The sequence below is a fragment of the Schistosoma mansoni genome, chromosome 4 (genome assembly GCF_000237925.1).
Source record: "Schistosoma mansoni strain Puerto Rico chromosome 4, complete genome".
NCBI lineage: Eukaryota > Metazoa > Platyhelminthes > Trematoda > Strigeidida > Schistosomatidae > Schistosoma > Schistosoma mansoni.
In genome coordinates, this window is record NC_031498.1 from 887,820 (window position 1) to 904,803 (window position 16,984).

Below are 16,984 nucleotides of genomic sequence, written 5' to 3' on the forward strand. Positions count from 1 at the left end.
TATATCATTCATAACAACGTTACTTTTTTTTTCTATCTCTGTCTATCTTTTTCATTGATCATTCCAGTTTTTAAGATGATAACGATTGTTTAATTAGTTAATTTTCCTTATTTTATTACGTCATAGTGATTATTATCTTCTATTCTAGCCTATGATTTAGCTTAGTAAATTTATTAAAGTATGTGAATATTTATAAGCAAACATAAATAGTGACTAGTATTGAAATCTAGGAGGCACGTTTCGTCTTATTTGAGACTCGTCAGTTGAATGTACCTGCATCCCACAGTTGATGTTCACTCTGGAACTCGAACCAAGTGCTTTTCACTTCAAACCCAATCAAGTTATCCACTTAACTACTGAGTCCTGATAGCCACTTGCTTGCGCAATGGGGTGAAGTTTTAATTTATTTGGTATTGTTTACTTGAAAAGATTTGATGAGTTGTTCAACAAAAAAAACGGGAATGCAATGACATGTTTTTAAGATGAACGAAAACTCTGCAAAACGAAAACGCGGCATCAGTGCTTGAAGTCACTAACTTCTAGTCTAAGCCATGTTAGCAGATGCAGACAACTTGGTTGGGGTCCTCGTGACTATCGTAACCAATGGTACGGGACTCTAGGTGACATGGCTCAGAATCGATCACAATGACGTAGGTGTATACACTCTTTATCTTCCCTTAAACATTGAGAATAAAATTGCTTCATAACATTCTTCCTTCCTATACTATATCCTTATATACAACCTATCTTTGATATACTACCACCACTAAATTAACTACTTCTATGAATCCGGTGTTCATCTTGTTATGCTGATGAAGTATGGCAACTTGGACCGATGCATAAATGTGCCTGTTTCTACGTTGTAGCTGACTGACTGACTAAGATGTAAAATCTGTCCAGTGCTTTCTGGTTCTCAGTGCGTTGTTTTTTTCTTCATTTATTAAGATCATCTCGTGATGTAAAACTTCATCAAAATGATCAATTGTGTGTCTGTTCCAATATGAATATGAATTTTGACAAACAATTAACTATTGATAGATTGAATTAATGAAACGTGAGAAAATTTTTTTTCTTTGATTGATTATTTATAGCGTAAACAAAGCGTCATTAAGTAGTGACATAAAGTAGTGACTAACAATCAATAATTCTATGCACAATATAAAACAACAACAACAACAAGCTTTTTACAATGATAGTAATACATAGAAATAGTTTTTTTTATAGATGTAAGAGTGAAATATTAAAACTAATGTAATGGGTAGCATTCAATATACTGTTTGTTTTTTTACACAACCTAAATTTTAAATTGTAGATTGCTAAGGCTTTTATAAAATAAATTATTATCAGAAGGGGTTTTGTGAAGATTTCAGTATTTTCATAGTTGAAAACATGAGTCAATTGAAGCTAGACCACCATAGAAGGCCGTTCCGTCCTATTGTGGGACTCCTCAGCAGTGCTCATTCACGATCCCACCTCTCGAGCGAGATTCGAACCCAGGACCTACTAGTGTCGCACTAGAGCACTTAACCGATAGACCACTGAGTTGGCCGGCATCCGATGGTGTTAATGTCTAACTTCAACCAATCCATGAAGTTTGAGCAACCGTTCACCAATTATCATCAGTGAGTTCCTATCTCACAACAGACGTGGTTGAACTCCACTGGTCACTGCTTCTCACTAGAACTCCAGGAAATACCTCTTAAAGTCAGTCACTAGTGAGCATATGATTATTATTATTATCAGAAGAAGTTTTGTGGAGATTTCAGTATTTTCATAGTTGAAAGCTGAGGAGTCCCACAATAGGAAAAAACGGCTGTGCAGTGCTTCCAGATTTTCCATGGTGGTCTAGCTTCAATTGACTCATGCTTTCAACTATGAAAATAAATTACATTTGGGTGTATCTAACTAGAGATAATTGACTGAATTATATTAATGATCAATTTGAAGTTGATTCTATTAAATATTATAGATTAAATGACGCTATTCTGGGGGGAGGGCTGCTTTACAATACGCAGGACAAGTGGCCTTGAAAAATCACTTATGTAAGTAGCTCTACATGAGAAAGTAAACTGGCGTAAGTACAGTGAATTGGTCAGTCATGATGAGCTTCAAAGTGAGGGATGCAAAGATTGATTGTAGTAGACTATATTTATTTATTCATTTGAACACATAAACATCGGTACAAAGGGGCACCAGATACATATGCGCCGCGCAAATCTCATTTGATTTGTATGAGGGCTGTGATACTGCCCAGGTGCTCAAACCGAAGCAGATGGTTTTCTTAGGTGGCCACACCAGGAGCCTTTGACCTAAAGATCTGATCCACAAGGTAGTTGAGCATCGTGAGGAGATGCAGTCCCATGGTAGCCGGTGACCAACGATTGATTCATACGCCATTTGCTCTCACAGGATACTGGAGCCCATGTACACTATTGGTTTTGGAATCAGGGTTTTCCAACTCCCCTGGGTGGACTCGCCGTGTCCATCAACCCGGTTAAAGCGCCGGACATTCGCTTTTCTTCCTCTCAATTTTGTAAACAACACCCCCGCCACTGTGAGAAGGCAGTGAGTAGGACTTCCCTGGGAGAGGCTATACACGCGTGTCCATGTGTGAGCATTTCGAGAGGGATATCTGACTCTCCCCACTCTCGGCCATACCAGTGCATTTGAGGGCTAGACGAAGACTTGCTGCGTAAAATTCCCCCCTCGATTGATCTATTCAGTGTATCAATAGTTGTATCTCACTTTGACTGAAGGCTTCTAAGTAGTGTTCTCATAAAAACAGCGTATAAAATCTATGACAGATATTTGTCATTCATATTTCAAACAACCATGTATATGTATATATTTTTTGTAAATGAAATCACCCGAATAATTGTTTTAATTAGCCTAGTCGGACGGAATTATTTTATAAGTTTTACGGATCAAAACATCTTCATATTAAAGTTTCGTAATAGCTAATAAGTATAATCTCTATACTGAACAGAATATCTTTTTTCATGTAATACTACTAATAATAATAGCTTGATTAGTAGTATTGAATGAAAACTTGATGGTGAAATGTAATTTATAGTTAAATGAAAAGTCAGTCACTTTTTTAAAATATGAAAACCATACATTAATTAAATCATTTGCATATCTTCCTTCAGATAACAATTACATACTAATCATTCTATTGTTCTTGTTGTTATTGCAATTGCATACTTAAGTAGTATTGGTAGTATCAACATATTTATGTTGAAATATTTTCTGATGTCATTGATCAATATGCGTATTGTAATGTTGTAAACATTCCAACATAATTCACACCCCCTCCCCCTTTAAAACAGCTACTTTTCATGGATATTGAAGACATCTTATTGAGTGTAATCCAGTGTCTACATGAATCATTCAATTAACATAACATTAAGACACCTATAGTTGTTGAACTGATTTATTCTAAATATTTCTATTATCTAGTATCTTAATTGATTGATCACTGGGTGGCGATCAATGTCATGCGTGTCAAGTCCTTCTTAGTGCTGATCGAATGCTATCGATCAAGTTGCAATGAGGCCACTGGTCTAGGTGGCTAGACACTGAGTCAGGGAGCACCAGTTCCCTCAAGATTACTGGTACAACTTGCTGACAAGTGCCAAGTAGCACGAAACCCGGGTCCAGGGGTTACTGTTAACCACCTCCAACCACCAACTTATTATCTAGTATCATTTAAACATAAACGTATATATATTCCTATTATATAACTATTCAGTAATTAGATTGTGTATATCTATATTCTTCTTATTATAAGCTTCATTTTGACGTACCGATTATTATTATACGATTTACTGTTCTTAAATTATGCGCGGTTTATTGATTACAGTCTCCCACATTCACAATAGCCCCCAAATGCCCTGGTACGGCCGATAGTGGGGAGAGTCCGCTCTCTCTCTCGAAATGCTCTCACATGGCCACGCGAATATATAGCCTCCCCCAGGGAAGTCCTACTCACTGCCTTCTCATGGCGGGGGTGTTGTTCACAAAAGTGAGAGGACAAAAAGCGAATGTCCGGTGCTTTAACCGGGTTGGTGGATGTGGAGGATCCACCTAGGGGAGTTGGAAAACCCTGATTCCAAACCAATGGTGCACATGGGCTCAAGTATCTTGAGGGAACGAATGGCGTATGAACCAACTGTTGGTCACCGGCTACCATGAAACTGCATCTCCTTACGATGCTCCACTGCCTTGTGGACTAGACCTTTAGGTCAAAGGCTCGAGGTGTGGCCACCTAAGAAAACCACCTGCTTCAGTTTGGGCACCTGGGCAGTATCACAGCCCTCACACAAATCGAATGAGATTTGTGAGGCGCATATTTATCTGGTGCTTCCTTGTAACAATATTTATGTGTTTAAATAAATAATAAATAACATTCACAATAATATGGACTTCTGAAGATGAACAAAAATAAACAGCGCAAGCTTCTTTTCAATCATTGAATGACCAAACACGGTACAATGAACGAAGACTTAGTGCAAAATTAGAGTTCTATAATGAAATGTTAAAAAACATACACTCAATATTTCATTTGCAAGTCTTCCATCAATTGTTCTATATATCCTTCATGATTCTTCTAATTCTCAATCTCTTTATGTTTTCCTTTCTGTTTTCTTCAGTCCAATCTTCTAAACCTTCTGATACCAGGTATTCCATTTCTGACTGGTGTTACATACTACTTACGTCTATCAACACAAGTAGAATATACCATAATAGAACATTAATTAGTGTTGTTGACTCATGGAGATCATTAGATTTTATTGTCTGCGTCACTGACTAATCTTATGTAAAAAACTATTGAAAACCAAGTCACTATGTAGCAGTTGTTCTCACTAAATATGGGTCTTTTTAGCAGTGGCAAACTTGGAGGTCATTGGGTAGTGAATGCGCATCCCTGAAGAGCTTCTTTCTTCAATGAATTAGTTGTCCAGTACTTCCTTGTTGTTAATGGCTATCTGAATAAGGACAGTCTGTGGTGTAAATCACAAAATAATACTGATTTCGAATAAGATTATCTCTTTGTAGTTAAATATCATTATGATAGGGTTGAACAGACCTATATTGATGCCCTTAAAATGAAATGAGTTTTTGTCCAATAATTTTTTTACGTTTAATTTTAACATCTAACATGGCCAAACAATGAATAGGCAGATTTAGTAACCATGGTGCTATTGTTTCATAATCAAACGGGTAAACTTTCAGTACTGAATGAACATAGTAGGTACATATAGACTCATATCCCAATTAAATGTCATCACAAAATCGACAAAGTTATAGTAACTCAAAAAACTGCTACCTCGAGATTATTTTGCGCTGTTTAATGACTCAGATACCACTGTTAGTCAAACGCTATAAAACCAAGAGGCGATCCCAAAGATTCCTAGTATAATGTACTTTGCATCATTAAATAAATTGGAGAGCACAGCCAAAACCATAGAACAGGATAAAATTCAAAGTTTATTTCTGAAATGACACTTAGTCTTCCAAAATTATTTTTATACAGTTGCATACATATCGAAATTACTTATAGTTAATCATTTAGTTTTGAGTACCTACTCAATTAGTTTTCAGTAGTTCGGCTGTTTCAACAAAGAATTTAAGCTTTTACTACAAATTGATTGATTTTTCTTATCAGTTGATTCTTAAACAGTTAGTTGGACTTTCATAAGTACATTTAATCGTTAATACATCAATGGTGCATCAATTAATGACTGTAATGATAACATATCCGACTGTTCAAGTTACAACACAGACTTATCAGAAACATGTGAATACACTTGCGTTAAAGTTATTTATGAAAATTGTTAAATTCTGTTTACATTGAATCAACAAATGTTTTAACTATTCACAAGATAAACCACATGATATCTTCACAATTATTAAGTTGCTTCAACTTTCAAAAACCACTGTTTTTGTCAGACAGTGTTAAAGAAGAAGTAGAAAATGTGCAGATTAGAAAGGCGTAACTGATTATTAAAACAGCTATTTGAAAGTGGTAGCAAACAAATGATCGAATATTTCCAAGACATATAAAAGTCACTCATTTTTGCCAGGTCTAAATACCCTGAATTCATAGTTTTGTCCTGGATTGACTCTTACATATAAGAAAGCTTATTTTCATGTCCCAAACTAATCGTGGGTGCGCACTGCTGAGGAGTCCCATAATAGGACGAAACGGCCGTCCAGTGCTTCCAGGTTTTCCATGGTGGTCTAGCTTCAATGGACTCATGATTTCAATTATTAAAATTACGAAAATATTTGTTTATTACAAGAAAATGTTTAGTTTTACAATGCATGAAAGTATAAACGCACTGTTGTATCCCGAAGAGAATTGTGAATGGTAACTTTGAGGACTATTTGTGGACCAATGTAGTATATATATTTCCTATTGTATAATTGTTAAGTAACTAAACTAATCTTATTCGTGTTCCTCTTATCATTAGGTTTATTTTGACCTATAGACTATTATTATACGATTCTTGAGTTATCATCAGTTTATTGATTACTTTCCCCCTTATTCACAGCCACATTCGGTTAAATATTGTACAAATGTTACTTTCTATTTTATGGTACGATGTGGTCTGTTTGGTTGGTATATAAACCCAGTATGTTTGTGAATAATGATTCATACCACAGAGGCTGTTATTGGTGTTTTGGACTCAACTGGCTGGGCTAGGTAGAAGCAGGATCGATAAGCACTCTATACTGCTCGTACGGTTTTTGTGTATCACTGTTCCAATCGATAATTCGTAGCTCTCTGATTGGCGGCCTTATCAAGTCATACATTAACTGGGCATCCACTCGGCTACAAGATATAACACGCACAATGAAGTAGCACTATTAACATCTGCATTACAACTCATCTAAAAAGTGTTCAATTAAGTTGATTTATACATCACATGAATTTTCACCAGTCACTTGATAGTTATATTGAAGAAAATACATACTGAACATGAAAGTTGACTTTAAAATATAAAAGATCGATAAAAGATTATAACATGCATTAGGTTTAATTAATAACCTGTTAATGATATACAATTTTTATCAAATATGTGCATATGAATATAAGATGATCAAAATGGAGTTTGTGGAGATTGTAGTAATTTTAATAGTTGATATCATGTGTTCACTAGTGACTGGCTTCAAGATTATTTCCCGTAGTTCTAGTGACAAGCTGTGACCAATGGAGTCTAATCCGTGTCGGGTAGAGACAGGTATGGACCTCAGACAACGGATGAATGGTTGCACAACCATTCATGGATCGATTGAAGTTAGACATTAACACCATTGAATCTCGGCTTAGTGGTCAAGAGGTTAAGCGTTTGCGCACGAGACCGAAGGTCCTGGGTTCGGATCCCGCATGCGGGATCGTTGGTACACACAGATGGGGAATCCAATACTTGGATGAAAGGGCCGCCCAGTGCTCCCAGTTTTCAATATGACACGAGTTTAATATTTGTCTACATTGATGTGTGGGCGAGGATGACAATGATTGGTTGTTTTGCTGAGTCAGACATTAGATAGGATGACAGGTGTTATATGTGTTATATATATTCCCCTATCCTTATTATGTATTGACTGTTCCTTGTTGGGTTGTGTCGGATTTTGGTGTGGAAATATATTGACGTTATAGTCAGGCTAATCTCGTGTTCTTGATCTGCGTTGTGTTGAAGTCCTGTAGAATAGACACTGGAAGGGAATCTAGTTTAGATATTCGTCTAAGGTAAATTAACGTCCCACATACGTGCAAAAAGTGAACGAACTGTTATAACAAGAAACTCTAGAGTTATAACAAGTATCCTACAGTTTATTACATACATAATGTTATATCAATGGAGCATAAATAATTTTTAATTTGATGAATTTCACAGTCTAAATTTCAAGTAAAAAACAATATGCAATAACACATTTCCCTTGACCTTGATGAGCATTACTGAGAAGTCCCATACTAGGACGAAACTGTCGTCCAATGCATCCAAGTTTTCAATGATGTTTTAACTTAGTTCGGTTCAAGATTTCAGTATAAAACCTATTTTCTTTTTTTACCCTTAAAAATATTTAAGTAATATACTCACTATAAAAAGAAATTTATTCAAAAATTGCGATACTTTTGTCGAATACACTTTATAAAGTGTAGTTGTGGACTCGAATGTTACAAAATTTATATCAAAAGGATTACAAAAAATAGGAATATGATTGGTTTCGAATACCCTACATGGTTTCAAGTTCTTGAAATAATATTAGGAGAATTTGCTTAACCTAGAGGACTCTCTCATCTTGATACACTTGAATAGGTTTCAGTACAGCTGTGTTCTGTTACCCAGATGGTTTAATTGCTGAACTTTTGTAGTTATTTATGACAACATCTTCAACGCTAACTTCACGTAAAATTGAGCTTCTAGTTATCCCGTAAGTCCTATATCAGCTCAACCTGAAAGCCTTGTTTGTGATTGACTGTTTTCGCAGATTTTTTTTATCCGCATGTTCTCGAATCTATGTTGACTGTCATTATTGGCTAATATTTAGCCTTGTGAGTTTGACCGACCTCTTATGCATCGAGCTCATAGATTGGGTATATACTGATTGTTAATTGTTCTGAATGTCATGCTGCTAGAAATTCGCTGGCATTCTTAGATCATTTCCTATTCACAATTTCGATATTTGGGTGGCTTAGCAATGTGTTGTCCGACACAACACAATAGGATCAACTGAGACAATCGTGTTTAAAGTAAATGTAAGAGGAAATAGAACGAAAAACAGATTATGACATAATTTGTAAGCTAAAAATTAAATAAAGTTTATTAGTAAAGGGGGTCGATCGTTCAGGTCGTTAGATTTCATAGTTCACATCACGGACTGGTTATATCTAACTAAAATCAGTTCGTGTTTTAAACTGTTAAATGAAAATTATCAAAGTAAAATGAGGGTAAGAACTAAATGGTTTTGACCTATTTCTATCGCAAGTTGTCAGCCTACTGTATTAATCAGTGTCTTTTTTTATCCAACTGTGTTCTCAAAACTATTCTCTAAGGTGATTAAACACTTTATTTTAAATTTACGTGTTGGCACATGGAAATAAGGCAAAAAACGCTAACATGATCACCATTAAATTCAAATCATAGATGTGTTCTAATCATAATAACGATAAATTTACGTGTATAATGAATTACTTTTTTAAAGATTTTCAATCGCTTCAAAATCACAATATTCAATTTCCTTTTATTTAGTCAGCTTAACATAAGTGATCTTCATAAGACTATTTCATCTTGTACAATATCGGTTAGGATATTAACACCATTGGATACCGGCTCAGTGGTCTAAAGATTAGGCAGAAGATCTTGGGTTCCAATCCCGCGTGTGGGACTGTGAATGCACACTTCTGAGGAGTCACATACTAAGAAGAAATGGCTGTCCAATACTTTCAGGTTTTCAATGATGGTCTAACATTCATCAATTCATGATCTTAATCAAATATTAACATGTCTATTGTACATTAAATTTAATGGTAATATATCTGTTATACACAGAAATTTCAATGAGAAAATAGTTAAGATTTTTAATGATAGAATATACTCAAACTTAAGCCAACAGACTATCAATCTATCAAAAATATTTACTATCAAGTAATAAGTGGATATTATTATTATTATTATTACTATTATTATTATTATTACTAGTAGCAGTAGTAGTATTACTATTATTATTATTATTAGTAGTAGTAGTAGCAGTGGTAGTAGTATTAGTGTAGTGAACAAGAACACGGCTGGGGACAATAGGGACTCTAGGCTACTCGTACAGGTTTATGCGTCATTGGTTTGGTCGATAAGTCACTGTTCTCTAATTGGTGGTATCATTACGTCATATATTAATAGGGTACAAGGCCAAAAGTTATAACAAATATTGTGTATCAGAAAAATATATTTGGATTAATATGATGTCATAAATGACATGGGTCTCTGAGCTAAGATCATGTGTAGTAATGTCATAAATAATAAAACTGTACAGATTTAGGATCAACCAGTTTCTAGTTCATGTAAGGACGTATCAGAATTAATTATATTAAATGAAGAATGACTAGTATTTCAACATTATTATATATATATATATATATCACCTTTCAGTAAGAGGTATTCACTGTGGCTGACATTCAACATTATAAAATCAAATGTGACCTTAATTAACATTTTAGTTTTTAAGTATTGGTAACCAAAGAAAGATAAAATGTAGATTTCAATTTGATTGTTTTTGTTTGAAGAGAAGTATATTTATCAGTGAAAAACAAATGGTTATACAAGGAAATAATTTTGAATTCATCTGTATAATTATCAGAGAGGGGTTTTGTGAAGATTTTAGTAATTTTATATAGTTGAAATCATGAGTCAATTGAAGCTAGACAACCATGGAAAACCTGAAAGCACTGGACGGCCGTTTCGTCCTATTGTGAGACTCCTCAGCAGCAGTCCTGGGTTCGAAACTCACGAGGCGGGATCGTGGATGCGCACTGCTGAGAAGTCCCACAATAGGATGAAACGGCCGTCCAGTGCTTCCAGATTTTTTATGGTAGTCTAGCTTCAATTGACTCATGATTTCGACTATATAAAATCATCTGTAAAATATAAGTTGATTTATTAAGGTGAGAAACGAAGAGGAATAAAAATTCCTAACAGAATTTATAACTCCCAAAAACTATATTCAAATAATTTAAGCTTAGTACGATTTGAGGTTCATGAATTAGTATCATTCATTCTCCTTTATGATATTATTCAGCAAACCAAAATCAAGATAGTGACTTTCGATTTTAGTGTAAAATCCAAAAATTAAGGTAGAAAAGAAGTTCCTTATAGAAGCTCCTTATAAATAATTTTCTAAAGAATTTATTTTATTTATTTATTTAAGCACATAAATATTGGTGCAAGGGGGCACCAGATATATATGCGCCACACAAAAATGTCATTTCATTCAATTGTGTGAGGGCTATGATACTGCCCGAGTGCCCAAACTGAAACAGGTGGTTTTCTTAGGGGGCCACACCCAGAGCCTTTGACCTAAAGGTCTGATCCATAAGACAGTGGAGCATCGTAAGGAGATGCAGTCCCATGGTAGTCGGTGACCAACGATTGATTCATACGTAATTTGTTCCCTTATGATACTGGAGCCCATGTGCACCATTGGTTCGGAATCAGGGTTTTCCAACTCCCTTGATGGACTTTCCGTGTCCACCATCCCGGTTAAAGCGCCGGACATTCGCTTTTCGTCTTCTAAATTTCGTAAACAACAGTAATGCCACGAGAAGGCAGTGAGTAGGACTTCCCTGACAGAGGCTATATACGCGTGGCCATATGAAAGCATTTGGAGAGGGAGAGCGGACTTGTAGTATCAGTTTATATGTTAAGCCCATATACTTTATTCTAGCTTCTGGCCAAGCCAATTCGCCTATCCTTTATGAGTCATATTTTGATCTTGTTAATTATTCGCTTATTAACCTTGACTACTTTATATATGAGCGTATATGTGTGCACATTTCGTATCTTATTCATCACATGTCTGTCGTTCATTTTTATCTGACTAAATGTTTAATAACGCTTACTTAAAATGAGTTGGCTTCCCAGCCATCTCCACTATGCATCATCTTTGCTTCGCTCGCTTACACTTGCTCATGTGCCCACAGCTTTCTGGTCTGCATCATTTATCAATATAAATGTAGTTGCCGCTTCCTTTTTCCTTCTGATTTTATACACCGTTAAGATTGGTATAATAGCGGTTGTCGAAGTGAACTATTATTGAAGCACGGCACTACAGACTCTCCCCACTCTCGGCCGTACCAGGGCATATGGGGCTTTGTAAAGAATAACTTTATTTAGACCTAAAATTGCTTAGAATCAATATAAAATTTTGTAGAATCATACAAATACGATGTGGAATGTTTTTCTCTTCTGAAGTAAATCTAATTTGAAACATAATTTTATCGGACTTCGTTCGCTTTTCCCTTTGGTCAAACTATGCTCTTGATTAAACCATTCTACTACAGATGCATTGAATAGCAGGTATTTTTATACCTGAACTATTTTGCGAAAATATCAAGAATTTCATAGACATTTTGTCAAGTTTTTGTAGAAACTGAGGAGTCATTTGTAGAAATACTTGTGACCCTATTAATGGTGCAGACGTTTAATGTTATTTCGAATAAATGTATGCCTTTAGCTAAAAACAGTAAATTTTAAGATGGTAAAAAGCAGTAAACCTTAAAAAATTTATTTGCCATTGTTATAACGTGTGCGTGCGTACCCTGTTTGATATATGAACGTGCTGATCCCCGCCAATCGGAGAGGAGCGAATTATCGATCAGAGCCAGTTAAGTCCACAACACCAATAACAGCCTCTGCATTATGAAACATTGTTCTTAAACAAACTGGGTTTATATACCAAACAAAGTGACCACATCGTACCATAAAATAGATAATAACATTTGTACAAGATTTGGACAAATGTGGCCGTGAATACGGGGGAACAGTAATCAATGGACTGGTAAATCGTATAACAATAGTGTATAGGTCAAAATAAAGCTCATAATAGGAGGGACATGAATATGGATACTTTAGTTACTTAACAATTGTACAATAGGAAATATACATATCATATTGGCTCATAAATAGTTCTCAAAGTTAGTATTCATAAATCTCCACGGGATATAACAGCCATATAAAGACAATACACACTTGGTTTATATAACTATTTTAGCTACATTTTTCAATATCGCTCCCTTTCAGACATACGTCAATACACTGGCGCCTAAATACTGTGAAACTATTCGCTCTAACTTAGACGAAAGCTCATATATTTCTCCATTGTTTCTTTAAAAAAAAACAGTAAAACAAAGAATGCCAAATGAATACATGGCCTCCTTTACAAATGAAAAATCTGAATTAGTAGTTTAAAAATCCCCATAGATAATTCAAAAATCTGAATTAGTTCGATGTGACCTATCTTTGTGTTAGGGTACTGTTGTAAGGATTGATGTGTCAGTATATCGTTTGGATTATACAAATCAATCAATAGATAAACAACTTCATGATTCGTTAATCTGAATGGCTAGACATCACAATTCAACCAATAATAATGAAATAGGACTAATTAATATTACCATTGGTTGATAGAATTTCGTAGATTGTTAAGATCAGTACATAAAAGCAGAAGTGCTATCCATAGTTGCTTATCGTTACTCTCTGATTTGCAAGGAAATGTCTACTGTTGAGATCCAAAATATTGTTCATTTCCGTACGAGTCTCGGCATATGGCCTCGGCCTTATATTTGATGTTCCTACGGGGGATGCAAAGATACTATCCCAACACTCCGGGAGTGTTTCGAACAATGAACGAATTCAGTGGCGTGCGAATGACTCTCAACATACATCGAGTTCACAGTCCCTTGACTCACTATCTACAAGTGATCCAGAGATATGTCAGCAAAAGCATATAGGTTGTCGAATACGAAGAGAAAGCGACAGAAGCACCCACACCTCGGTGATTAACGTGCCAGATCTGTCTCCTGAAACAGTCAGTTTTTTGAAAGCTGCCAGATCATCATTGCCGCCTACAAATCTGCTTGTTGCACGTATTGACGATTCAAAAACAGCGGTAATATTTTTATCTATGGCTTCGAAGCCCCCTGTGGTTCTTCAAAAAAATGCACTTGTTTCATGTCTGGAAGAACTTGAACAGTGTGGAGTGAACAAAGCGTATGTTGCTGTTCCCAAGCCGCAGTCTGGTGAGCCAAAAGTAGTCACTCCGCTTCTGAAAACACTTATGTTTATTGGTTTCGAGATTCTGGCGGAGTTACCTCCCGAACTAATTAGCCTGTCATCGGACTACCGATTGTTATTCACAGACTTGCATGATTAATTTGAATGTTAATTAACTTTGCATTCCCCTTTCTTTTAATGTTGCTTTAATTTCATCTTAAATAAATATATTAAGAATAACTAAGTGTTTTTGATTCATACTGCAATAGATCATATGCTCTAAGGCGTATTTCCGTAAAGTTCTTGTCTCTCCTTGTTAATGTGACGTAGTATTTTATCTTTTTTTGACGAGTATCGGTGATATACGGTGCTAGTGAGCTTGAATTGTGCGTCCACTTGTCTTGCTATGCGTTCAATAACACCATCCATCTGGTGGGGTGTGATCTGGGTAGCCTCTGTCATAGTTCTTAACTGTCGTTCAGATAGTGTGGTTAGTTTAGGGATATAGTCGCCTCGATGTTGTTACTTCTGACTACGTCAGCTGCCATGTGGCCATAGTTTGACGTCCACTCCAATCTCGCTCTTAAGTTGTCCAGATATCCCACTAGGTCCGAATGTGAACTAGGTACAACAGGAACAAACTTAACTGCGACACCAATCGCATCTGTGTTCCTCCTTCGTGGCTTGTTTTATTATCATTCCGAATAACACCCCTCACTGTCTATGGTGAGGCAGTATCTTCACTGATGCTGAAAACATGGAATTACAGCTGATATTAGTATTCACATATTTGTTCCTGGTAGAATAGCATATCTAGATTTTGCTAGGTGGTGAAGTTGATTTTGTGTGTATTATTGGGTGCTGACGTGAAGTAAATTATTTGTTTCGAACGCATCGATTTTTCTATTACTTAGAAGACGTAATACCAGGACTAGCTACTAAGTGCTTCTGATCGGTTATGCCGGGCACGTTACTTTTGGATAAAGTGTCTCTGAACGCATAAAATTTCAGCTCTTGGAAACGTTAGGACACAACAAACAATCCCGACTGATATATAAATTCCGCTCAAGTTGAAATCTCGTCTTCTACATAGTCCATCCGGCATTTTGTATTTCGTACTATTTAGAGCCCATGGCTCTTATCAACAGTTTTTGCCATCAACTCTGATAAGACAATTTGTATTTCCCAAACTCCCCATATATTTCTGGCAAACTTCCGGTTTATCATAACTGTTCTGCAATTCCTCAATTAGTATGTACAGTGATTTAAATTCTCTAGACAGTAAAGGAGAAATTAGGTCATCGATGCAGTATCACTGAAATTACTAATATTCTGCAATTTACGTTGTGTGTGCAATAGTGTACAAGACCTTGTTTAAGTGAGTCGAATGTCGTCTACAGGTAACGTGGCTTTCTATTTCAACTTGTTCTAGTGTAGACCCTGGCCTCAAGACCCAAAGCCGTACTGATTCCCTCAGTTGTTCCTATTTCCTAGTACAAACCAGGCTTCTGACAGTTGTATGTTGAAATATTAAGAACTTTGACTCCTGGTAATAGTTGTGATCCTTTCGTCTTCAATTCGAGTTAGTTGTGACCGGAAGTTTTAACTCATTAAGCCCGATCGGGGTGAAGTAAGGTGATGACAGGAAGCATAAATTGACTTTTTAATACGTCTTGTCCCTTTAGTGAGTCTAGGCTAATGTATGCATCAACAATGTCTTCAATTTTCCTCTTAATTTGCCTGCTTATCATGAGTTGCGATAATTACATGAGTTCTGTTAATCGAAACGGAAGAAACTTCTCATCAGCATGGTCAGGGTTGTTCGGATTAAATTCCTGTTTATCAAAAGATTAGAAGCCATATCTGTCAACAATCCGTCATACTGACGTAAATCTCACGCTAGCTAAGGTTTTATTCGCTTAAAGTTTATGTAGGCACAGAATTCAAACACACCGTTTTATATCCTGATATTTCCCAGTTCTTAAAGTGCACCTCAACCGAATTATGTCCGGACACTTGTCCAGGTAGTCAGAAGGTCTAAACTTATGTTTCATGCAGGGAAAAGCTTGTCATTAAGACATATCCTCATTTTTACCGAAGGTAATATTCTTGTCAATTAGAAAAGTTACCACTGATGTATTTAGACATAAGTCATGATATAGTATCTAGGAAGGATATTTATAGGTTAAATGTACTTCACTTCTCATCCGCTCCGTCAGAAGGAGTCAACAATGGGAGAGGTAAATTATTTATAATGATAATAACAAATAATAGTGAGACTTAAATAATATGGAGTTATTCAGTGTTCGAAATTTCATAGATGGAGAATGTATGAATAAGATGTCGATTTCCTGTCCTTAGAGCGGATTACCGTTTTATTCCTTCTCGTCTATTATTTCATTAATCATTGACTTTCCAGCTCATTTCTCTATGACAGGTCTGAACAACTGTCTTGTTATACTTACTACAAGTGCCTTTATCATATCTTAAGCATACAGTGGTCAGTGTGGTCTGAAGTTTCTGGGCGTCTGACACTTCTTGGTTGTTCACACTATAAAAGGATACTTCTTCTTGAGGTGCCTGAGAACGAAACTGGGCTGGCTGTGATTTTGGCATGTCTATGGAGCCTAAGGAATAACCCATTGAAGCTGGTCACCCATGGCCTTTATTCCCCAGGATTATTGCGTAAACTTCTTATCCGTCTACGTTTAAGTGAAATGCAAACTAGCGGTAATGTGATAATAAGAGATGGGTATTTGTGAGAAATTTCATTGACCAACGAGCTGAACTCGGATACTTTTGAAGGTGTTGTAGTGATTAATACCTTCCTTGTTTTTCACATTGATGATACTATGTATGGTTTATTGTTTTCATTTTCAGTAAATCTGTTTATTTGTTGGTTATTTGTCTTCATTCAACTATTATTATCGTGCAGGACTAGTTACTTTTCAAAATCCAACTTTCCATCCAAAAACATACAGATTTCAAGGGAAATGAGAAATCAGAACTGTTAAACAAAATTTACCTCATTAACTTAAGTGTTTCTAAATAGTGTCCAATGGAGTTGTAAACTGAATCAGTTCGTATATACACCTTAGTGTACTTTAGATTCCATCATTGAACAACTTTTTTTAATCGGACAAGCTTGATATGTTAAATAGCTATGTTTATTCACGTCTAGGGAAAAGAGGTCCATTCTGTATATATACTGG

At 35.8% G+C, this 16,984-nt stretch overlaps 1 protein-coding gene across 1 annotated transcript; it reads left to right on the top strand.

Annotated features, from left to right (window-relative positions):
* Positions 1–5,725: 5,725 nt before the first annotated feature.
* Smp_067800 (putative fibrillin 2) lies at positions 5,726–13,932 on the top strand (the record flags this gene model as incomplete). The annotated part of the gene is made up of 2 exons (XM_018796488.1): positions 5,726–5,820; positions 13,269–13,932. The coding sequence occupies 2 exons, from the start codon at positions 5,726–5,728 to the stop codon at positions 13,930–13,932; spliced, it is 759 nt and encodes a 252-aa protein (XP_018651624.1).
* Between the last annotated feature and the right edge of the window lie 3,052 nt (positions 13,933–16,984).